Raw genomic sequence first — 25023 nt, 5'->3', positions numbered from 1 at the left:
ACAACAAGGCCATGAAAGCGGTGATCGAGATCTATAAAAAGGTTTGTGTGAGAAGAGAACCCAGCGGCCTGATTCATACCCGACATTTGAGTGAGTTACGGATACATGTTGAATGTCTTGCTAATGATAAATCAATGTCAAAATACGTGTTGAGGGTCAGCATGCACAAACAGAGTTTATCACATATAGGGTATGAATGGGCCCATACAGATGGAACTCAGTCAGCCTGATTATCATCGACTTTCATCTCTCTCTGATATTTGGTCTGACCAAGAGCATAACAATTAACGTTTCCCAAATGGTATGGTTGACCCGTGTCCCTAGGTTTGCTACGGGTTGACTGGTTTCCGACAAAGTGGGTGGAGTTCCCGATTTTTCGGGAGATCAGAAACAATATTTACATTGCTATTGGCCTGACTAGAAGCAGCGCCGGAGGGGTTGCGTCACTAGGAGGGCGTGGCCTGGCTAGAGCTCAGTAGTATCATGGTTAAAGTGGTAAAAAGTTGCAGATATCAAGGTCACACAGTCACACAATCAAATCACTCTAGCACTGAGATTGGCCGGAATAGAGACTTCCTTTGAGACACTTTTTGTTTGTTTTTAAAATTAGAACTGGAAGATTTTTTTGAGAGCTAACATTTTCGCACATATAAAATCACGTACACACACACACACACACACACACACGCACGCACACACACACACACACACACACACACACACACACACACACACACACACACACACACATGCACACACACAATGGAATGTTTACTAGTGGAGATGTACGTGTCTGTGTAGGTGTCTGTGGCTTATATGAATGAATCTTCTTATTGTCTGATAGGAAATCGAGAAGCTGGGAGAGACGAATGAGACCCTCTCCCAGAGCGTCCAGGACCTGAGGCTGGCCAGAAAGAATGTGAAAGAGCAGATCTTTGAAGATGTGTTCACAACGTTTGAAAAGTATGTATATTGTCTTCAATCAAGTAAGATTTCTTATCTTTCCCGTTCATCAGATGGATTTTTGTTACAGGTTTTCAGTCTTGAGTTATTTCTTGGACTTGTGTTGACAAATTCTCGAGATGAAAATTGGACTGGTCTAGCAAGTCTTATAAGAAGCAGCTGGCGGTGAGGCAGATGACGAAAGCTGTCGGCCTGTTCTGTTGCAACACACCAATAAGCTGTCCAGAGAGATTTACAACACGCGGCTCAAGCTTCAGCGATGGGCGCATCTCAGAATTGTTTACAAACACTCCAGAAAGGCCTTCTTTGATGAAGTCCAGTAATTTTTACAGAAATGTAAGGACTTTTTTTGCACTGAAAAAATGGTTTTATGTAAGTGCGCCATGTTGCTTCTCCGCTCTCTCTTATTCATAATTACAGCACAACCTACAAAAGAGAAAATAAACCTGCTACAACTCTATAGAGTGGTGTTTCCCAACCTTGCGTACCCCCTTCTCCTCATACCATGAGCACCCCCTCACTCATGCTTCCTCTATCCCAGTGTTTCTCAACCTTTTTTGAACAAACACCCCCTTTCCTCATCACAAGCCTCCCAATGCCCCCTTGACCTCATCATAAGCCTGACAAATGCCCCCCTTAGTATTGAAAAAATTAAAGGGACTAATGCCCCCCAATGGCAACTAACCACCGCCCCCTTTCAGATGTATCCTTCTCAACGCCCCCCTAGAGCCCCCCAATGCCCCCTGGGCTGTACCGTCCCCATTATATGATATCCCAATGTGACTGAGCTCCACACGTGTTATTATTGTTATATGTACCTACTGTAGTGTGCTTTGCATATCCCCTGGTTGGGAATCACTGGTATAGAGCAATGCATTACAGTTAATGCAGCAAGGGTGCAGTGCAGGAAGTTTCTGGGTAGTGGGGTGAGTTTTTGGAAGTGAATGAACGAACGGTCTGCTCCTGGAAACAAGGAGTCCCTCTCAAGCTGCCTGGAGGTTGAGAACGATTACCTTCTCTTTTATTTCAGCTACTGTGGTAACTAACATTTTCAGACACATATGTGTGTGAAAGAGTTTCGGAAAACTCGAGTGAACTTGAAATCCTGCGAAACAAAACTGACCAAATGACCATCAAACACGATGCATTCTGAATCAGCACTTTTGATAGCAAGCATTTGATGATGCGACATAGAACTCGATGTCCAGTCCTTCCATTGGACACTAAACATTCCCAGATTTTCATCTGTCAGCAAAATAAATAATGGAGCTGGTCTGAAAGTTCACCCGGGGCCCCAGTCTGAGTTTCTGAATGCCAGCCAGCTATGTTAGCCTAGTTCTTTATTTTTCTTTACCATGGCAAACCAACTCTCTCTCTCTCTCTCTCTCTCTCTCTCTCTCTCTCTCTCTCTCTCTCTCAGACTTTGTAGAAGTGTTGAGTTTCAGAGAACAAGCAAACTGAAAGTAGGGGGCATTACCTAGCATAAGCCTAGTCAGCCGCATCACATTGTCCTGGCTGAGAGATAGATAGATAAATAGAGAGAGAGAGATAACAAAGACATGGATAGGAAAAAAGCAGTGAGCTATGGATGAGAGTAACACTATCCAGCCTGGCTCTGGAAAAGACCTCGGCTGGCCCTCTTAATGATAAATGAAGTCGTGCTCTGTCTCTCTCTCTGTCTCTGTCTCTCTCTCTCTCTCTCTCTCTCTCTCTCTCTCTCTCTCTCTGTCTCTCTGTCTGTTTCTCTCTCTGTCTCTCTCTCTCTCTCTCTCTCTCTCTCTCTCTCTCTCTCTCTCTCTCTCTCTCTCTCTCTCTCTCTCTTTGTCTCACTCTCTCTCTCGTGATGCATTCACGGAATCCCAGTCAGCCATTAAAGGTTAGTCAGGGTTTCACGTTTCTCCGTTGGCCGCTCCAAAACAACCTGACATTTCCCTTACCACACCACACCATGGCCTGATCATGCTCCTCAACCATCATGACCAGGGCCGCTGACAGCTTTTGCTGGGCCCAGGACTAAGTCATCTGAAAGGGCCCCCCTACCCAATACATACAATGCAATGGGGACCCAATTCTGGGCCCCCTATCTCCTTGGGCTGGGGACGACATACCCCTTTGTCCCCCATGTCGGAGGGCCTGATCATGACACATACAGTATTAACAACAAGTCACCCCTGCTGTGATGGAAGATGGAAGGACAGAGAAGACAGGGACAGAGGGAAAGAAAGAGAGGGGAAAAACAAGAGAAGACAGAATGCTGATGTTCCATGTCTGTCTCCGTCTCGGAATTTTTGGCCCGCTCGTAGGGATGTAATGATGCATGGCTGTTGTCTGTCAGCATGCATGCTGGAAAGGAGCTGCCGCACTCTCTATTTTATTATTATTTAAATGTTTTTAGCTTTTCGTGCCTTTATTATTATTGGATGGGATAGTTTGACTGGAGACAGAAAAGTAATGTAGATGTTGACCATGATAACATCCTCGATTGAAAGTCGCTTTGGTCAAAAAGTCAAATGCAATGTAATGTGATGTAATGTAATGTAATGTAATGTAATGTGAGAGATGGGGAAGGATCGGGAAATGACCTTGGGTCGGAATCAAACCCAGGGCGTCTCGAGTATCAGTCAGTGCCTTAGCCGGTCGAACCACAGCCAGGGCCGAGGGAGCTGCACTCTCACACAAAGGCTGCACATATCTCGGGCAGGTCCCATAAAGGCCATGCAGCCTGAGCCTCAGACTAAAGCGACGTTTATACATACCCGGGTATGGCAGACTCAGAGGTGGATGGGGGGTTGATACGGTGATGCAATGGAGAGATTCCCACTTCCCCCCAATTACGCTTATACACAAACACCTACTGACATCCACACAAACATGTACATGCACACAGACAAGCACAGACACACACACACACAGACACACACGCACACACACACACACACACACACACACACACACACACACACACACACACACACACACACACACACACACATGTTCATCTGCAGTCTGTCAGAACACAGCTAGAATGGGACAAGAGCGAGTGAGTGGGCTAGGATGGAATATTTGGGTGAGAGATCACAGAGGAGCAAGGAGGGACAGGGACAGTGTGTGTGTGTGTGTGTGTGTGTGTGGGGGGGGGTGTTCCTCGTCAGCGTCCGCGTTTCCTGTACACAACCCCCACCCACCCAAATCCCATCTCTCTCACTCTCTCAGTCACTCACTCTGTCCTGGTCAGGGGGTCGTCCCAGCTGGGAGAGCACTTTGCTTACTCAGTGCTGGCAAGTTTGTTCCTTTTTCCTTGATGCAACGCAGCCATTCTCGAAGAAAACGGCCGGCCTTCGGTCGCGGAAGTGTCCCGTGCACTGGTGTCACGGCACACGGGTCTCACGGCCACCTCTGATCTCCCTTGTGATGTAAAGTGAAGTTAGCTGTGGTGTTGTTTAAGTTTGTGACTGTTATAGGCTGGTTCTTTATGGCTGAAGCTGCAGAGGTCCCATGGGTTTTTTTCTCTGGTTCTGTCCAGTTTCCAGGGAATGAGATCATTTGGGGGGAGCGAGCGTGCGTGCGTGCATGCATGTGTTTGTGCATGTGTGCGTGCGTTCGCATGTGTCCATGAGTGTGTGTGTGGACAGGCGTGCGTGCATGCATGTGTTTGTGCGTTCTGCATGTGTGTGTGTGTGGACAGAGCTGGGAGTTTATGGTGACTTGTCACACAGACCATATGCTGTTGTTCTGCTGCTTGCACTTACACTTTGTCAAAGTAGCATTTCCGCTGAGCCCCTCCACCCCCCACCCCCAACCCCAGCCCCTGACCCCTGCTCTCCGAGAGGAATTCAATCTTGCAGCATCGCTTCGCTGTATCACATTATCGATGCCATAAATCATCTGGCAACATGATTAGGTCATATTGAGCAACCCAAAACTCTGATGTTCTTTTGGATCCCGGGGAACTGTTGCTGCTGCTCCGCTTGCTGAGCACGTTGCTAGCAGCACTGCAGACAACAAACACCACCACCACCATACACAGCACCAAGGGTCATGGTTTCAATTTCTTAGGGAACAGAGTTACTTACCCATATTATAGGCTAGTAGTGTATCCCTTCCATGTGTGGTGTAGTAGCAGACCCGCTTCGAGGATTGCCGGTTCGACTCCCGACCCGCCAGGTTGGTGGGGGGAGTAATGGGGGGGTGCTCCCCCCCATCCTCCTCCATGACTGAGGTACCCTAAGCATGGTACCGTCCCTTCACACTGCTCCCTTGGGGTGCCATTGAGGGCTGCCCCCTTGCACGGGTGAGGCATAAATGCAATTTCGTAGTGTGTCGTGTTCACTTGTGTGCTGTGGAGTGCTGTGTCACAATGATAATGGGAGTTGGAGTTTCCCAATGGGGATTGGTATGATGTAGTTGAGCAAAGTTTCAGCAAAGAGTGAACGGGCCAGTGTGCACAAAGAGGCCACAGCATTTTGCTGCTAAAATGTGATCCTCCAACAGCTGGACTTAATCACAAACACTAATTCCCAAAAGATTCATGTTGCTAAGATGACCATTGCTGTATCCTTTTTCTCCGGATGTGGGGAAGACACTCACTCAAACTGAACTGTGTGCTTTCCATGTTCTGCAGTGGCTTTCAAATAAAGAAAATTCCTGAAACTCAACTGCAAATCTCAGTAATCAACAGCTAAATAAATTCACTGTACATAGTTACATAAAAAGAGGTCATTTTTTGGTAAATCCTCATTGACACCTCTCTCTCTCTCTCTCTCTCTCTCTCTCTCTCTCTCTCTCTCTCTCTCTCTCTCTCTCTCTCTGTCTCTCTCTCTCTCTCTCATACTCTCTCTCTCTCTCTCTCTCCAGGTGTACTGCAGACATGGATGTGGTGCTGAACATCCCCAAAGCAGAGTGGCTGCCCATATAATCCTGGATAACAGTGGGTGGAAATCAGCATATGCACAACTCTTGGCGCTCAAGGTTTAGTAATGAGTTTCAGCTCCCAGTGACCATGCGGATTGCCTTTCCTCTCCTTTCCTCCAATGTACTTCCTTCCTTACACAGCACTCATGTTACAAGCAACAACCCCGAATAGATGTCCTCCTCTGTCTTCTTGAAGTTATTAAAAAAGCAACTGAGCAGTACCTTTACACTTCATATGTGATGAATGAATTGTAGGAACAAATAAATCAGTGTTTAATGATGTAGTAGGCTATAACTGTTCATGGTGCGTGTATAACATCTTACATCAGAGGAATAAAATACAACACATATTTTTACGGTCTGACTGAATGCGTTTTATTTGATTGCATTTATTTATCTGTCCAATTGAGCATGGCTAAACCCTCTCGCAAAAAAAGCTCAAATCTTGGAGCAGTGTCCATTTGGGAAGCCCTTGTAATTTACTCCAGTGTGGGAACGAGGCTGGCTCCGTAAACACCAGGGGACTATTGTCACCCTCCGCTGCACGGGCGACTGGATTGATTACTTGCATGGTTGTTTGATTTGGAGTAGATTCAGCCTAGCCTCGGAGATATGGGACTTTTCCTGGAGGGCGAGCACAGCTGAGTGGTGTTCAGGAACAGCCTGCTTACTACACACATCTAGGCTGCTTGCATTTTGTCATCATCGGTCTCCGGATACCTACAGACGAACATCAAGTCACGTGTCCCTGATGTGATTGTGCATTTGGCGCACAAACTGGTTTTGGAATTGGTGACTATTTGGCAGAAATGTTAACGTCGCCGTTGTACAACATAGCTCATGTAATAATATAATTATGATACAATACTGATAATTGATTTAAATGCGATACTAGCTCTATATAAACACTATCTGATAATTAAGTGTGGTTTATACTCAACCATAGCATTTGTACATTTCTTGGTACATGGAAAAAAGTTTGTTTTAGGAGCAGGAAGTGACTTAAACTCAACGTCATGGGGTTTTGGGTGGGATTAAAAAATGGGAAATAAGTTGACTGTTGAGATACACAAATTTAGGATGAGACGCTATCAGATAGGATACAACAGTTGTGGACAGGGGAAGGTGACGGGTCATTTGATGGTGTTGGGGACATTGGATGAGTAGTAACCAGAACACGCATGCCGTCGCTTAGGCTATTTGATGGGTGAGTGCGTATAGGCTATCCAACCTGTCAAACACGACGACATAACATAACCGAACTACATGTTCACAGTCTGAAACTAGTGAGTCAGTCACTAACATAAGTCTGAATGTGTCAGCTTCTCTCCATCAGTTGTGTCAGTTTCGTGTTGATTTTTCTGCAGTTATCATCCATTTTGGCTACTATACCATGCTTGGATATTGTTTTCACATTGTACCACAAACGTGGAGGTTGCTTGGTGTGATCGCGGGGAATCAAGATTTCCAAGCCCTACCCTCTTGTTGTTTTTGACCCTGTTGTGTGTGCGTGTGTGTGTGTGCTCACGCTACCTGAGTTTGGACATAGGCTATTGTGCGCTCGTCTGTGCTTGTCTTTTGTGCGTGCGCTCTCCAGCGTGCGCGGGAGGGCGGGAGCGTGTGGCCACTGGCCAGTCGCTGTGTGATTGAGAGGCTTTGGAGGTGTAGTCCTAAGAGGTGTAGAAGGAGTGATACCGTTCCATGATTCCGCTTCTAAATTTTTAAAAGCGTTGTGGAACTTTGCTGACTGTCGCTATGACTGCAGGCGTGTAGAGTTTCCTTTGGGACGGAACAGATTGATACAGTCTGAGTCCTGGGCTGACACGGGGGAAAGAGACAGACTGGAGGTGCACGGATGCGATGCAAATTGTCTGAACTTCGTGGACTTTTAGGTATACCAAAGTTACACTATTCACTTAGATAAGTTCGTAACCCTGATGTTACACGGGTAGGCTACCCGGGTAGCTTACTGGAGAGGGGGGTCCTGACTAGCCTACCTGTTGAAATGACTGATAGTCTACTGGTGTTTGTAGTAAGAGAAATGTCACTTTCCCCAACTTCATTGATTTAATACCACGTCTTCTCTTTGGTCAAGGTATGCGTGTCTCTTGGAAAGATGACGCTCAACACGCAGAAAGAGGGCAAGGAAACTTTGCGGAGGCGAGCAAGCACTCCCATCCCTTCGTCTCATCAGCCTGCTCCGAGGAGCAGAGACCCCCCTTCCGATCCCCGCCATCCTCCGCTCGGCCAGTCGGCGTCTTACCACCCGGGGGACAAGACCATCCTCTCACGGGCCAACTGGTCCTCGGAGTCGGACGACTCAGACAGCTCGGAGGCTGAGTGCTTGTATCGCGTGGTGTTATTAGGAGACCACGGAGTTGGAAAATCAAGCTTGGCCAATATTTTTGCTGGTATACAAGAGAAGGACGCACACAACCACATAGGAGGTATGCTCTCAATCTATTTTGAAGTTTGGAAGAGACCATTCAATGTTGTCAGTGCTGGGGCATGGAAACCATGTTCCCGTTATTCTATTGGCTAGTTTATTTAATTATAGAGAACTTAAGAAGGCTAGCATATGGGAGTCTTAACTATAATACTAAACCTGAAAGTTGGTCAGTAGTGTATTAAAGCATGTTTAATACCCTTCCAAGTGAAGACAAGATGCCTATAAAGGAATACTCACCTCATCAACCAACATCAGCCAATTGTATGCAAGAAGTGTGTGTGTGTGTGTGTGTGTGTGTGTGTGTGTGTGTGTGTGTGTGTGTGTGTGTGTGTGTGTGTGTGTGTGTGTGTGTGTACAGAATTTGAATCATAATACAGAAACAATATGATTCATGAGCTGTGCATCATGATTATAGCAACCTTTGCAGTGGTGTGCTCTCAAATAAAGCTTTATGTTGCATTATCTGTCCACGGTAAACATCTTAATCCATTAGTCATTCCTCTAAGTCTAAGCGTTTTGTCAAAACAGCACATTTAGCCTTTTGCTAATGGCTAAAAATGTGCTTGGATTGACTTTTGAAATATACCAGGGTGTTAAGGGACCCTTCAACTGCCCTGACCCTCTGCACGTCCTGCGTTAACAAGAGACATTTTGACCAGCACATTGACACCATAGGCCTACTTCACCAGTGTGTGAGGAATAGTTAAACCAACTCACTGGCAAAATGTCGGCTCCTGTAGTGGTTCCTCTGAAATGTTTTTTACTCCTTTAGTTATGGGTTAGGGGTTTATGTGTGACCTCTGACCTCAGCTGCTGAGTACAGTGGGGTCAGTTACAGTACACAGTAGGGGTGCAAATCACTGACTCCATTACGATGCGATTCGATATCAAGGTCTTAAGGCAGCGATTCTACTATTTCCGATACCTAAGAATGCTCCACGATACGATAGCCAACAATTTGGTTCGATTCGATTGTTTTCCCCATTTACTTTTTCACTTCTATTATGTTGCACAATTAATAGCTAGGGCATTGGGCAGGGGCCAGTGATTGGATGATTTTCGATACTCCGATCCGAATGCCCCACAATGCGATACGATGCGATTCTATTCGATTCGATCGCCGGCTGTAGGATAGATGCATTGAGACGTATGAATTATACACCCCTAGTACACAGGATGACTGTGCTGATTAGTGAAGCCTTTTTTTGTTTTCAGCAGTATATTATTGGTTAAATGCTATTGGGTTTGTGAGACTGGTCTTTGCCTCAACTTAGTTTCTTTGTCTTATAAGCAACGCTAGTGGTTGTGAGTGTGGTGAGGGCAAAGTGTATATTTTAGCAGAGTGTGTTTGTGTGTGTGCTTGTGTGTGTGGGTGTGTGTGTGTGTGTGCATGCTTGTGTGTGTGTGGGTGTGTGTGCGTGTGTATGAGGGCACTTCTGTATTTGGAGTCACTTGGCGTTTTGTTTTCCCTAGAGATGCAGGCTTGTGGTGCTGTCGCTTCCCTCTGACATCACCCTCTTGTCACTGGGACGTGCTGCGCTGAAAATAATGCACACATAAAAAAAGGCTCCACTGCCCGAAAGGCTCAAGCCTTTCCTAGAGCTCAAACATGAACCTATGAGAGAGTGGTCTGCACACTGGGGTATAGGCTCCAAATACAGTATACTTAATGTGACAAATGACAACATTTCAGTTCACCAGTGGGATCCTCCTCAAACTACGTACCTCCATTGTCTGGCACTTGGATTTTTGTTTTTGTGGATGGGCACACCCTAACTTCCAAAAAAGGTGCATTCGGCAATAACATTGCAATTTGCACCATAACACTTCTGAGGCACTTAAGTAACGCGGTAATTTAGTTTGAGGCAATTATTCCAGGATTGGAGAGCAATTAAAGTTATGCCTCTCCTCAGCGGAGAGACTTTTTGTAATCTCGTTTTAACTGCAAACATTCATCAAAACAATATTTTGGGCCTGATATTGCTCATACTGTAAGAGCTTTCGTTATGAGATAAACACGCTTGCTGCCTGCAGCCCTGCTTTAGCTTCATCAAAATCCTGGAAGCCGCCAACAAGGCATTGGAAATATTTATGTCTGCGGACTGTCCATCTTTTTCACAGCACCTCTACTGAGGATAAGTATTATTCCGATGGGGAATATTAAGATGTGTTTGAAGATAACACCTGATGTCAGTGCTGCAGACCATGCATGTTTCTCGTATAGTTTACATGCAGTAGTGATTAAACTGTTTTGCCCGCAGGGTGCAAACATATCCACAAAACATTTCCAACACTTAAGTGCGCTTTTTTTAGCATCAGATAAATGTTCCTGACTGTTGCAGTTGTAACCTGGTGTTTTTGCCATGTTGTCTTTGGGGTTGTTTACTCTGTCTGGGGTTTATGCAGTGCGATTAGTCACTTGTTTTCCATACGCACGGCCCAGGACAAACACACGGTTGTCATCAAACTCTGGCCACCAAACACCACAGACTCTCTCCCATGCTGATGTTTGTGGTGTGGGCTGGCCTGGTCTTGGCAGCACGTGACTGGAGCGGTCCACAGATGTATGGGCCCCCAGACGCTGTTACCGTCATTGCTTCACCCCATCCAGAGTTGTGTCATCTTGGGGCATGCAGAGATTGATATCAGGCCTCTTTCACCACTGCCACTCCCACCTAGTCATTTATTTTAGGGGTCGTGTTCTTAAGTGATATTGTCACCACGTTGGCCTGCTATACGATGAAGAAGCTGATTGTTTGTTGGGTAGATTACCTTCTCAAAATGGTTCAAGTTCAAGTTATTTTTTTGTCACATGCATATTATTTGCAGTGAAATATGGACTTATACTAGCCTCTTTGTGCTGGTGGGCCCATTCAGTCTTATGTGTTATGTCAAAGCAGTGTAGTACTATGGTAGTTAAGTTTTCAATGACTATTATTGCATTCCACTGGGTGGAACGAAGTGCATTAAGGGGCTGCCAGCTGTGTCCACAAGACTACTCTCTGGGTAGTTTATGTGAAATGTAATGGTCATTGAAAAGGTTTCACTCCAAAAGCACTAACTTACTATAACATAGCATAGAGCCTTAAATAATACGACTTGATCATTGCCATTCTGGTAATAGCAATGTCTTGAAGGGGATTCCTTGTGATTTTCTGCTTTTGTTTGTGTACATCCTGTCACAGACTTGGGAACACCGTTCCACTGCTTTCTCACATTTATTTAACATAGTGACAGACAACAGTTGGTTATCAATACTACGGGAAAGTACAGTAACTACATATTTTGTCAACATTGAATTTAGACTCAAAATGGTCTCCATAACACCTCCTTTATCTTGTGACAAAGCCTTATGGTCCAAATCTGTCTCGTTTTAGAGATATTGCTATATCAAATGGGCAGTAACTACAAAATCCAACCGAATACAGACGCTTGGAAGGCATTTTTTTCAGTTTCAATATTGGTGTAGTTACTGCACTTTGCCTTGGCAGGGCAGAATAGGAGATGCAATGATTAGGGAACCAAACTTACATGGATGGTCTGTGAAGTCTTTAGCTGTCAACCCTATGACGATTTTGTCAGAACCTGTTCAATTAAAACATGACACTTACTGTATGAGGAGATACTCCTCCAGACATGCAGACTTCAGAAATCAAGACATTTATTGTTTTTAAAACCTGCCTATGGTGGCAATATGATATGTGGTTAATTATCACAAAACATGACGGCCAACCTCACCAGATCTGTCAAGATGCGCTTAATGGCAAAAAACTTGACTTGTTAGACTAAAGGATCTGATGTTGAGGAATATGAGGTGTTAAACTTTTGAACTTGAATGTGTGGTTTTTTTTTAAATCCTAACTTGTCTTGATCTGCTTACTCATTTCCCCTTACCATCTTGCCACATTTAAACGAAACTGACACAAATATACTGTTTTTAAGATATTTTAAAACATCACTTTGAAGTGGGTTTGTCGTCCTAAATGTTCTGGCATGGCTGCTGTCTCTTCCTCTGCATAGAGAGAGGTCTTGCGGGGTGACTTAATGTAGTCTGAAAGGGGAAAGACGAGAGCGCTCTGTTTCACTCCTAGGCGGAGAATGTTTTCATCTTCCTGTCAAAGCAGCCGTAAGATCAGTCTAAACTAGACACGGCTCGATGCCTTTTTCCACTGTTTCTCTTCACTGCACTGAGGAAGCCTTTGTGGCGATGGCCCCCAAAAAAGGTCACAGTGTGAACCGTGCCCATGTCCCGTGAGCCAGAGATGGGCATAATATCACAGTTACAGGATGAAGTGGCTGTGGACACCTCGTTTTGTTTTTATCGCGCATGTTAGAGTGTTCCTTCGTGAAAAAGAATTGAAAAGACAGAAGCTAATTTAGATGTAGCATTAAACATACAAATGGACGCTGTATGCCATTGACTTAATTCACTATTCCCAATGATGCACTCCTTTGATTCACTCCTTTAATGCCACTGCCATGTTAATCTCTGTTAGCTGTCAGGTGGCAACAAGTAACACACTGAGGAGGGTGAACATGCCGCTGCTGTGCTTGACTTATTCCATCACTTACTGAAATCATTTCACCACCATTTTCATCATGATCTGAAGTGGGTGAAAGAGTGTGGTACTCCAGTTTTAAAATGAAAGATTTACCTTATGGCGACGTTTCTGTATTTGTTTCTCCTGCCTTTTTATGACGGAAGATTATACATGGGGGCTGGAGTACTGCAAAAAACAGTGGGGGCCCAGAAGGGAAATTCCTAGTCTTCTGAAAATTAGAAGTATGCACATCCCACTAAGGCCAGGTGCAGGAGAAAGGCGTATCTATCAGAGAGAGTAGAAGTCCGTAGAGTAGAACTCAGGTGGAAGGCTTATTTAAAGGATAACCTCTACCAATTTCACAATGCTGTTCTAGTCAAGTTAGTTTTATTGTCAATTTCTTTACATGCACTGGTCATACAAAGAATTGAAATTGTATTGGTCACCCTACCCTTGACTTGTCAGTACCCGATGATGGTGCATTTTTCGACTCTGCCATTTCCAAGATCCGAGCTATTCTAATGGAGGCAGCCTTTGTTAACATTAAAAACGTTCTTAACATAGGCCTACTCCAAATATTATCCCAGAAGGTATCACTGTTTGCCAGTTGTCTGCTGATGTTGCATAACCTTTTGGATGTTATTTTGAATAAATCAAGATTTTTTAAACAAACAGCTGCCCCCATTACAATGACCAGGATCTCGGAAAAGGCTAAAGAAAAAAAATTCTGAGGTAGGCCTACTGACACGTCAAGGGTACTGTGAGCATTACAACTGCATGTCGAAATTGGCAGAAGTTATCCTTTAAGAGATACATTGTGTCAACCCTTCATGGTCTTCATCAAGCATGTTTGATGATGACCACATGCCTGATGAAGACCATGAAGATGACCCATGCCAGATGAAGACCACTACAAACGTATCTCAATCACAGTTGCAAAGTGCAGACTTCTTGTCCCCCATCCTAACCATTTATTGTTTAACCCATTTAAGCCTAAGCCCTTTTTTAGAAAAATGTGCTCTCTGCCTATTAAAACCTCAATATCTCAACCTCAGAAGCACATAAAAAATGAAATAAGCTGCATTGAAAAGCTAGGACCCTCATTTTTGCATTAGAATATGTTCATTGAGCTCTAACATACCCACATTGTTAATAAAAAAACTCAAATCTCAAGAGTCTGCATGCAGCATATACAGTATGTTGCTCCAGGCTAAAATGGCTTAATGCTCAGTAGGGCACTATGGGGTGGGACATCCTGGCCTAGCCCTCCCCTTGGCGGGAACCCTGCCCTGAGGGTCATGGTTCAAAGGGAACATGAGCGACAGTCTGGGGCCTCAAAAGCCGTACACGAGGAGAACCGTCTGTATTTGTAGTAAACCATCCTCACTCTCACAGTAGCTTGAACCATGTGAGGCAGCCAACACTTGATGCCAACAAAAGCCCCAATATCAGTGGAGTTCATCCACCCCGGATTTCAGAGCCCCGCAGAGCCAGTTTTTGATTAAAAAGGAAGACCTTTGCTTATGGGAAGATTCTTGTTTCCTTGTATGCAGCTATTCCATTGCAGGGCAAAATCCTGGAAATATACAAAGGCAATTGTTACATAAATAACTGTAAGGAGTGTGCATTGCATCTTGTCCTGTCTCGGCTGATGAATAAATGGCAAGGCCAAATAAATACCTCATTGTGTGTCTCCCATTTACAAGGCAACATTTCATTATTTTTGAATTAGTTCCACTATCTGCCTGATATCAGTGCTCCATACCACAAGAATGCAGGCATACCATTCAATTCCCTCATAACATTCAGATGAGCTAGTCTTTTTGTCTCTGTGCCCAAGAATGTCACAGGCATGGGAGGGTTTTTTTATATCATGTTAAAAGTTTAAACAACTTCAGGAACAGCCCCCACAATCTCCAAGTATTGGATAAGATGCTGTAAGTATGTGTTAGAGGGGGCTTGGGTATTTGTGCACTTCTCTGACCAGGCAGTAATGTTTTATGTCCCAGCGTGTGTCATCCTGAGCCTGACGCCTGTGGCTTCTTGTCTCTACTGCTACAGAGGATACCTATGAGAGGACGCTGACTGTGGACGGGGAGGAGACCACTCTCATCGTCATGGACACATGGGAGACCGAGAAGCAGGTAGAGTACACAGTCTGATATCAGTTAGATCCAGGCTGCAAGCCATCCTGGTTCCTTTTGCCCTTTCCTCTTGCCTCCACCCAGCCCCTCCTCTGCAGAGAAAGCAATGAATAAGGCCAGATACACACTAGAGCAGGGGTGGGGAACCTATGTCTCAAGGACTGTTTGCGGCCCTTGAGGCCATTTTATCCGGCCTGGGCTCCCGATAATGTTATGCATCTTCACATGAAATATGACATACCGTATTTTGTAAAGGAATTTAAATAATTTGTAAAGAAATTACATTTACATTACAATTATGTTACATTCAGGGTAACTAGAGAAGGTGGGGTCTGTTTTTAAGGTGACTGCCTTCAATATAGGCCTGGAGTGCAGGGAGAAATCCTGGTTTGTGTTCATAGTACGACCCTCGGAAGACTTTTACGGCCCTTGGAGGAATTTGCAGTGGCCCCTCGAATGAAAAAGGTTCCCCAGCCCCGCACTAGAGTGTGGCGTGGCGGCAGCGAGAGTATCAACCGAGTATCGGACGGTGTGTTCTACTCAGCCTTTCACATAGACAGCGTCGTCGGCGTGCACGGACAGTCCTGTTCAAAAGCTCACCCACACACACACAGCCAATCCTAGTTTGCTACTTTGCCATTCATTTCAACGGGACCCTGCCGGCCGCTGCTGTCAAAATTCCACTCGATTTCTATTTTCCAAATGTAGCGCGTCACTGCACTGTCTCCCAGATAGTCCTAAAGTGTCCTGCAGAACAGCTTTAGAAATGAGAGCTTGACTCCAGAATTGTGTTTTTGCAAGATATTGAATACAAACTTTTATCATCGACAATGAAGTGCCTTTTGTCAAGAGAAGGACAGAGGCCACAGGGCAGGATGAGAGGAACTCAAATGACTTGCAGCCCCAGTGTTGTAGTGAAGAGTGAATGCACTAGCCAGGCCACGCCCTCTTAGTGTCGCAACACCTTTGGCGTTGCTTCTAGTCAGGCCAAGAGCAATGTAAATATCGTTTCTGATCTCCCGAAAAAAACGGGAACTCCACCCACTTTGTCGGACACCAGTCAACCAGTGGCAAACATAGGGAGGCGGGTCAACCATGCCATTTGCGAAACGTTAATTGTTATGTTCTTGGTCAGACCAAGTCTCGAAGAGATTTGAAAGTCTATGATAATCAGGCTAGAATGCACAGCAATGCAGTCCGCGGGCCTCTTTATGTAAATAGTCAAAATAGCATTGTCTGTCTTTTCTTGACTGCTTATGTTGAAGATCCATATGGAAAACCTTCTTATTTTTATTACTGTTTCATGAGTCATTTACCTACTTTCCTTCTGCTAACCACAACACGAACCAAATCCTACTAAGGTTGACTTCAAATTGCATCATTTATGACATAGTTGTACAGAGTTAGAGTGTTAGTCATACGGTATGTTTCTTTCAGCAATCTCTGTCCAATGAGTGCTGGGCACATTCCAGCTAATCAGTGCAATTGATTAAGAAGTACTCTAGAAATGCCTGTGCAAAAATCATCGTGTTCTACATGAAATCCATAAACCCACCCAAGTGAGACCAATTTTGAAATTATTTCCGCACAGCCGTCATTTACATACAATCATTGTTTCAGTTACATGAAGCAATGATTAAACGGCGAATGATCTGTTGTTTTCCAATTATTTCGAACCATGTTTTTTCCTCCTTTTTTAGTTAAAAGTCAGCAGAAAAGTGCTGTCGTGCTCCAGCCAGCCGATTTGTGCTGATAGCTGTGAAACAACAAAGGCCCTGTGTCCTCTTAACCAGTGTGTTATGGAAAAATCTGTCCACTCCCCACCTGAGGCAAAAATCCATGAAACCCCCCCACTGAAGGGGACCAGAGCGCCATGACTGTGTGCAGCTGCATCTAGCAATAAGGGGGGTGGGGCAGAGAGAGAGAGAGAGAGAGAGAGAGAGAGAGAGAGAGAGAGAGAGAGAGAGAGAGAGAGAGAGAGAGAGAGAGAGAGAGAGAGAAAGAGAGAGAGAGAGAGAGAGAGAGAGAGAGAGAGAGTGAGAGAGTAGACAAGAGACATTTTTGAGAGGAATATGGGCAGAGGCGCAGGGAGAACGAGTATGGTAGAGATACACTCATACATACAGTACATTAGAGGGAGGAAGAGAGTAATGATGCGAAAGGTGAGGGAGAGGGAGTCTGATAAATAGGCTAGTAGATGGCAAAGGTTTCCACTAGTGGGGCTCAGTTGGAGAGCTGGATGACTGTGGGGGGGTAATTACTAAACCATCGATCAACCACCCTCGTGCCATCCATTTGCCACACTGTCCATATCGCCCCTCAGCCAAAAGCACTTTTCTAGCCGAGGCACTCAGTTGACCCTGCTAAAGTTCTGGACCGAAGTTCTTTTCAGGTCAGTCTGGTTTGTCAGGCGTAATGCTCCAACCATGCAAGTGGCAAAACATTTCCCTAATGTTCTGGTAGTAGAAACAACACTAATGCTTCATGGTGCTTGCTTGATCATGTGTGGTCATGTTGATTCTTTCAAGTCCATGTCTGTTCTCGATCCAAGAACATTTCTTGAGTGTAATTGGGAAAGGAGTCTGTGTTGGACCGCAAGTCATCAAGCCATAACAGAGGTGGCAGTGAAGGAAGCTCTCATATATAACGCCACTAATATTTTGGATTGCGCTTCCATATAAAGCCATCAAAATAATTTTCAGCACAAAAAGTCGGCACTTTTGAGTGAGTTGGTCGATTGCCTGTCATTTCGACAGAGATAGGATGCTGCCTAGTTAGTGAGACGCTGTGAGACTTAGGCTATGTCTCAAATGACGCACTTTTGTCAGTGCACTGACAGTCAGTGCACAGTGCACACAGTGCACTGAGGTCTTTAGTGCATAGTGACGTGGAAAATTTTGAGCACTATGCACTGTGCCCTCGCTGGAAGTGACGACTGAGCATGGCATTAGCTCGCCATAATATGAGTTGGCTACTGTTTACAATGCACAGCGTCTGGTGCTTCTATTTCCATATCCTTCACCCCAAAGGACAACAATCACGCATGCAATACTTTGGCTGGCATGAAAAGGTTGGTGTCCCATCAACATTACTCACAGAATTAGGAGACTGTTGGCCAAACTCTTCTACTGAACTGAATGCCACATTTCCTCCGTGTCATTGTCAACATGGCCGCCGTTTAGTGTGTGCAGTGTCCATCATTCAAGCACTGCATTTTTCCGCCATTGTTAGGGGATCATCCTGGCACTTTCAGTGCACTGGCTCAACTGAAATTTTCAGCGTGAGCGCCCTAGGCACTGAAAAACAGTGCCCGAAGTGCACAAGTGCGGCATTTGAGACACAGCCTTAGTCTCCCTTTCATTTTTTTAACCTTTACTTTTATTCCATTTTTAGTTATTTAGTAATCTCACTTTTTCTATAATGAATTGTATCCTGATCGATCATTTTAATTACGCAGTCAAGACTTATTTTATTTTTGCAAGTGAGTCAGCTAAAACACAACGCAGAGCATTCATCCTTCAATTTTTATTGGAGAAGAGAACTTTGGAAACTTCCAAAATCTAACAGATGGTAAAGAGGAGTGTGTCCGACACACCTGGTATGGTGTGGTATCATCGAAGCGTCGTGTAAACATTCCAATGGAATTCACAGTTCTCCATCACAGAATCTTCAGGTCATTGACATCGAGAACATTCTATTTTGGTTCTGATTGGCGAGCCAAAAGTAGCCTAGCCTATCCCCACCGTGAACCATAACCAAAAATCATCAAAATAGTTTATGGAGTTTTCTGGCACTGCTTTGCAGTAATTATGTATCCAGATGTTCAGTATACTCTTTTCATACCTTGTGTTAGAATTGGTATTTCATTATTGTAGGCCTATATCAAATTATTTATATTATTTGTTGACTTTTATATTTCTGCATGCTTGTTTTATGTGGAACATTAAGTAGCCACTGTCCATTGTGATGTTCTCTCTGTGTCTCATCCATTGTGTGTGCTTTGGTCTTTGGTATATGGTGTGTGTGTGTGTGTGCATCTGCGTGCGTGCGTGTGTGCGTGCGTGCGTGTGTGCGCGCATGCACGTGTGCGTACCTGCGTGCTTGCGTGCTTGCGTGTGTGTGTGGGTATAGGAGCAAGACGAGAAGTGGGTGAACGACTACTGCATGCAGGTGGGAAACGCCTACGTCATCGTCTACTCCATCACGGACCGCAGCAGCTTCGAGAGTGCCTCCGAGCTCCGCATCCAGCTGCGGCGCATACGCCAGGCGGAGAACATTCCCATCATCCTCGTGGGCAACAAGAGCGACCTGGTGCGCTGCCGGGAGGTTGCCGTGGAAGGTGAGGGGAGAGCCACGGGTGTGGGGAGGGGTTGAGTAGGGGGCTGTGGAAGATTAAAGAGGGGTGAGAGAGACCCTGACGGTAGGGACACATAGCAGGCGAGGCGAAGAGAGGCGAAATTCATTGACAGCTCACCGTCATCAGGTCGTCACAGTGAATCAAATGGAATGGAAAAGTTATGTTGTTGATTTGATTGGGCCGCCGCAGGTGAATTCGCTCCTCCTTTGCATAATATTAACCCCTTAAGACGCGGCTTTATACATTTGTTGTTACCAGTATGGTAATGACCAAGTTGTGGTGCATTACTAAGGGGCCTGTGTTGTATCATAGTATTGTAGTTCTATGGTAGTTACATTTCAATGACTAGTACAGCGTGCCACTGGAGGTACGGCGCGTATTAAGGGGCTACACTTGGTTTAATGATTTCGCTTCGCTCCTGTTCGCTTGCTTTCGTTTGCCTTCGCCTCTCTCATAGGAATGAATGGCGAAGTTCACTTCGCTCGCCCAAATTCGCGTCTATGTGTCCTTACCGTGAGTGATGTGTGTGCAGGGGGGATGTTAGAGAAGGTGAGGAGAGACCTGCCGCTAGGTTTCCGTGGAAGGTTAGGGGAGACCCATGGGTGTGGATAGAGGTGGTGTAGGGGGCCATAGAAGGTTAGAGTGGCTGAGGAGAGACCTGCATGGGGTGAGGTTAGAGAAGCTGAGGAGAGACCTGCATGGGGTGAGGTTAGAGAAGGTGAGGAGAGACCTGCATGGGGTGAGGTTAGAGAGGGTGAGGAGAGACCTGTATGGGGTGAGGTTAGAGAGGGTGAGGAGAGACCTGCATGGGGTGAGGTTAGAGAGGGTGAGGAGAGACCTGCATGGGGTGAGGTTAGAGAGGGTGAGGAGAGACCTGCATGGGGTGAGGTTAGAGAGGGTGAGGAGAGACCTGCATGGGGTGAGGTTAGAGAGGGTGAGGAGAGACCTGCATGGGGTGAGGTTAGAGAAGCTGAGGAGAGACCTGCATGGGGTGAGGTTAGAGAAGCTGAGGAGAGACCTGCATGGGGTGAGGTTAGAGAGGGTGAGGAGAGACCTGCATGGGGTGAGGTTAGAGAGGGTGAGGAGAGACCTGCATGGGGTGAGGTTAGAGTGGCTGAGGAGAGACCTGCATGGGGTGAGGTTAGAGAAGCTGAGGAGAGACCTGCATGGGGTGAGGTTAGAGAAGGTGAGGGGGGACTGGGTGGGACTGGGACTACTACTACTGGGAGGTGGTGATGGAAGGTGAGCAGAGATCAGCAGAGGTGTGTGTGTGTGTCTAGAGAAGGCCAGGAGAGACCTGCCGGGGAGGGGAGGTTAGAGAAGAGGTAATGAGAGGAGTCATTTGAGTGACACCCTTTTGACATGTGTTCCAGGGAGGTGGCTGTGGAAGCTGATGGAAGGGCCGCGGGAGGGGAAGGGGTTAGAGAGATCTACAGGAGCTGAGGAAGTTAGCGAGGGTGAGACACTGGGGTTAGAGAAAAGGTTGTATGGGGGATCGTTTGAGTGACACTCTTATGCCATGTGCTGCCGAGAGGTGGCTGTGGAAGGTGAGGAGAGACCTGCAGGGTGGGTGTTGGAGAGTGGAGTCGGGTAATGAGGGTAGGCATCTAATGTGGTTTTCAGGCCGACCAGAACGGAGCTGGTGCCGGTGCCAGCATCAGTTACGTTCGGCACTGAAGAGCTTATCTGCGAACCGCCCGTGTTCATACCAGGATCTGAACTTTTTCCGCACGTGCTTGTGATGAACCTGCTGACGACCACGGTGTCGTCACGGTTCACGGAGAAAAAACAAGTATTTGTGAATATTTGTGAACCAACTTTCTGGTTCGCGAGCGCTAGGATCTGTGGTGTGAACATGACAGCCGGTTCGCGATTAGGTACGGGAACAGGTACCCACGCGGTTCTCAGTCGGCCTGAATGATCCTTAAGTGATCCTGCTTTTGATTCTAAATTTGTTCTCATGTACTGTAATTTCATGTTGATTCAGCTTGTTGGGGATAGATTGGTAATGTTTAAGACGCAGCCTGTGCTATAAGTTAGCTGTTATCAGTATGGCAGTGACCGAGTTGTGATGTATTACTATATAATTCGCACTATTACTGTAATATTGTAGTAGTGTAGAGCTTTTCCTACGAACAGTAAAACATTCCACTGGCCATTGTGAGCCTAAACCTGAAGACATTGAACTGATACAGTATGTAACTCTTTCTGTGTGTGTGTGTGTGTGTGGCACTTTCTCTCCTTTGTGCAGAGGCCCGGGCCTGCGCTGTGGTGTTCGACTGCAAGTTCATCGAGACGTCGGCGTCGCTGCACCACAACGTGACGGAGCTGTTCGAGGGCATCGTGCGGCAGATCCGACTGCGTCGCGACAGCAAGGAGACCAACGAGCGGCGGCGCTCGGTGTACCGGCGCCAGGAGAGCATCACCAAGAAGGCCCGGCGCTTCCTGGACCGGCTGGTGGCCCGCAAAAACAAGAAGATGGCCCTCAAGGTCCGCTCCAAGTCCTGCCATGACCTTGCCGTGCTGTGACCCTGTGATACTGACACTGCTACTCGAAAAGACTGCATTGCACACTCTGTCTTCTTCACAACGTAAACGAGCACATGATGCACACACACACAAAAACACACACACTTACTCACTCCCATGCACTGACACACATACAGTACATACTCAGACATTTGGGTAACACTTTACAGTAATAATGCACGACTCATAATGGTTGAATTGTAATAATGTTGTAAATAATGTATGAACTATGGTTGATTAAGGCATACTTACAACATCATTCCATTATAATTCATGCTCTATTATTGTAAAGTGTTTGCATCATTTGAGTTTTTTAGTCAAACTCGTGAATTACATTTACCTAGACAGAATTGAAATGCTGAGGTTACGTACTAGTATTTCTGTAATCATGGGTCCACAGACAACATAGCCTGCACCACACAGCTGGGCTGCCTATTGGTGCCGATGCAGACCAGAATCTTGTCAGCTGTTTAGATTTGTCTTGAAATAGCCCCGCCTATCACAACCCACTCACAGTTTTTCTGTGAACATGTCCCAGTCCTTCACACAATGACACCCACTGCCACATGCATGCACGCACGCACGCACGCACTCACACACACATACACATACACACAGACACATGCACACGCAGACACACACATACACACACAAACACACACAGACACACACATACACGTGCTGTAGCCTACACACAAAGCACACATTTAACATGTGAGGTCAAGAACTTATAGAAAGGAGAAAACCTCATGCAACATTCCCTCGTAGCCTACAAGTTCAAGGCCATGGACTCATCCACTTCGCTGTGTAGTTAACGTGGCCTTTCAGTGATGATTGATTGGCTGGAGAATTTCAATTTCATGCTCTGAAATCTCTGATCTTACTTTGTGTTTATATTTTGATGAGTTTACATTTGTTTGTTTATGTTGGACTTAATTCATTTGCGTTGTTGGTGGCTTTATTTATTGTGGAGATTTTTGTTTAACAACATAGGTTGGAGTATGTCTCCTTTCTGGTGGAAACCGATGCGTCATCTACGATGTGAAGTATATGCTGACTAACCACATCAATTACAAAAGAAGAGAAATGTAGGCCCTAAGTATTTTATGGGAAATATTTCCCATAGCCTCACAGTTATATCACAAGGCCTTGACCATGTGCTTTTGCTGTTCAGAGACACTTTATCAAGAACTAAACCTGCCTTATGTATTTTCTGTCCTGAATTGTATATGTGCTCTTCATCTGCCCTCTAAGCATAACCTGCTCAAATCTTTTGGGCTCAGATGTCGAATTGTTTTCAATATGTCTACCAAAGAAAATACTTTTGGATCATTGACATCTTTATACGCAGACGTGAGGGTGGCGCAACCCTATCTAGTTTCACCATTGTGTGAAGTTGGTACATTCTTTATTTCTACAACATGTTTAATTTACATGGAATGAATGTTTTTGTATAACAAACAATAATTTCATCCAACAAAAGTTTCATTCATTATTAGCTGTGGTTGCGCCACCTGCTACTAAAAATGTCAATTACCCTTTTCCAACTAATTGTGTGATATGACATCTGTGCGGAGGGTGTGGTCCTAAGGTTAACTTTTGCAAAGATTTGCAAAGACTCATATTCAGTAGATTAGTAGATCTACTCTGGAAATGACAGCAGCAAGACACACAGCATACCAACAAAACAAAATGTGTAAATATCTAACTGCATAAGGGACTGCTGTGATGGACTTCAGTCTTTGCTTCAGTGACTATCTAAGTTGCATTAGACGATTCATTTTTCACCAGCATCACTTTTCACAGACTTGCGACAGACCACTGTGACTGAATGGAACCTGGCCATGTTCCGTTTGGCCACCAGACGTAACAAAGTAACATGCTGTGGCCTAAGCGTTTCCATGGCAACGAATACCTGACAGGAACGCGGTTAAGAGGACTGTGTGTGCTGTTGAAGCTCTCAGCACCTGTGACTGAATAATATACTGGTTATGACTTTTGTACAGAATGAATGTTCCAATTTTTTTGTAAATATGTTCTGTCTAGAATTTTTACAAGTAAATAAAAAGAATAGTTTACACATAGTTATATATAATTTGACCTCCTTTTCACTGCTGCCTATAAAACTGTGTGTGTATGTGTGTGCGTGCGACTGTGCGTGTGTGCGACTGTGCGTGTGTATGTGTGTGAAAGCTCAGGGGCTTTCATTGGTTATTTGCAGGGCTGGGTTATCACAGCCCATAGTAAATATATAGTCGTGAGTTGTTTAAAGAGAAAAAAAGAGACATCTCATGTAAATTCATGAGAGAAGACATCTGTATACATAATAATAGCACCTCGAGTTTCAGGCGTTTTGTATGGGGAGGGCCTTGGGTTTACTCTCGTGCATTGATATGCTAATTGTTATTTTAGATGACTACTTGGAGAGGCAGTTGTCATCGTGGCGGACGTGATCATGATCCTTTTGTTGTTTGGAGAGATGAGGCCATTCAAAAAGGCACACGCTCCACCATTGAAACTGTAGTGTTGCAAAAGGCCATCCACTCAGTACCCCCCCCACCCCCCACCCCCCCCCCCCATGACGTGTGCCTGCAACGGGTTGGGGACCCATGACAGAGCCATAGGGTTTTGGCCCCCATGATGAATTTGCTCAAGACAACAATGCCGGCTGCTCTGAAGTTTATAATTCCATCCACCTAATTAAATATGTCTTTGTGTGGAGGGTTTGGGCCGTCGAGCCAATCTCTGCTCCCAGCTCGAGTGTTGGGTTTCTCTCTCAGATGGTTTCCAGATAAGCGCATTGACGCATGCAGCACTGGATTGCAAGTGATGCAACTATGTTTTCTCTTTCTCTTGTTTTAATGAACATGACCGTTTAACATGTTGTTCTGATCAAGTGGCTGTCATTGTTGTTGTCCATGGAATGAAACCTTTAAGGACAGCATCTGTCTGAGTGGATGAATGCCTTTTATATAACCCCCTCTGGCCCTCTGGTGTTTATAACTATATATATTTTTAATATAGCTCATATTTTGTGTCAGCCCTCATTTTAAACGGCTTCGTGGGATTAGTGTGAGAATCTTACAGCCTTGCACGGCACGCATGCTGCACTGCCAGACCATAACATTT

General features: G+C 45.3%; 2 protein-coding genes across 3 annotated transcripts in view; both read left to right on the top strand.

Moving 5' to 3' along the window:
• c14h20orf96 (chromosome 14 C20orf96 homolog) overlaps positions 1–6230 on the top strand; it is a 12826-nt gene extending 6596 nt beyond the window's left edge. Inside the window, exons 8-10 of the mRNA XM_063215573.1 lie at positions 1–41; positions 845–963; positions 5818–6230. The exon at positions 1–41 is cut by the window's left edge and continues 46 nt beyond it. Of these exons, the coding sequence (XP_063071643.1) occupies positions 1–41; positions 845–963; positions 5818–5878 (221 nt within the window). The 3' untranslated portion in view covers positions 5879–6230. The remainder of the gene's footprint in view (positions 42–844; positions 964–5817) is intronic.
• A 731-nt stretch (positions 6231–6961) lies between these two features.
• rem1 (RAS (RAD and GEM)-like GTP-binding 1) lies at positions 6962–23972 on the top strand. Of its 2 annotated transcripts, none has more exons than XM_063215572.1 (5): positions 6962–7081; positions 7970–8321; positions 14926–15008; positions 19140–19347; positions 21617–23972. In XM_063215572.1, the coding sequence occupies exons 2-5, from the start codon at positions 7991–7993 to the stop codon at positions 21892–21894; spliced, it is 900 nt and encodes a 299-aa protein (XP_063071642.1). In that variant the 5' UTR covers positions 6962–7081; positions 7970–7990; the 3' UTR covers positions 21895–23972. The 2 variants fall into 2 exon arrangements, with proteins under 2 accessions (XP_063071642.1, XP_063071641.1); XM_063215571.1 differs by lacking the exon at positions 6962–7081 and adding an exon at positions 7090–7766.
• Positions 23973–25023: the final 1051 nt, after the last annotated feature.

This window comes from Engraulis encrasicolus, chromosome 14 (assembly GCF_034702125.1).
Source record: "Engraulis encrasicolus isolate BLACKSEA-1 chromosome 14, IST_EnEncr_1.0, whole genome shotgun sequence".
NCBI lineage: Eukaryota > Metazoa > Chordata > Actinopteri > Clupeiformes > Engraulidae > Engraulis > Engraulis encrasicolus.
Note: the sequence above shows the minus strand (reverse complement) of the source record. Positions and strands in the feature narration are given on the sequence as shown.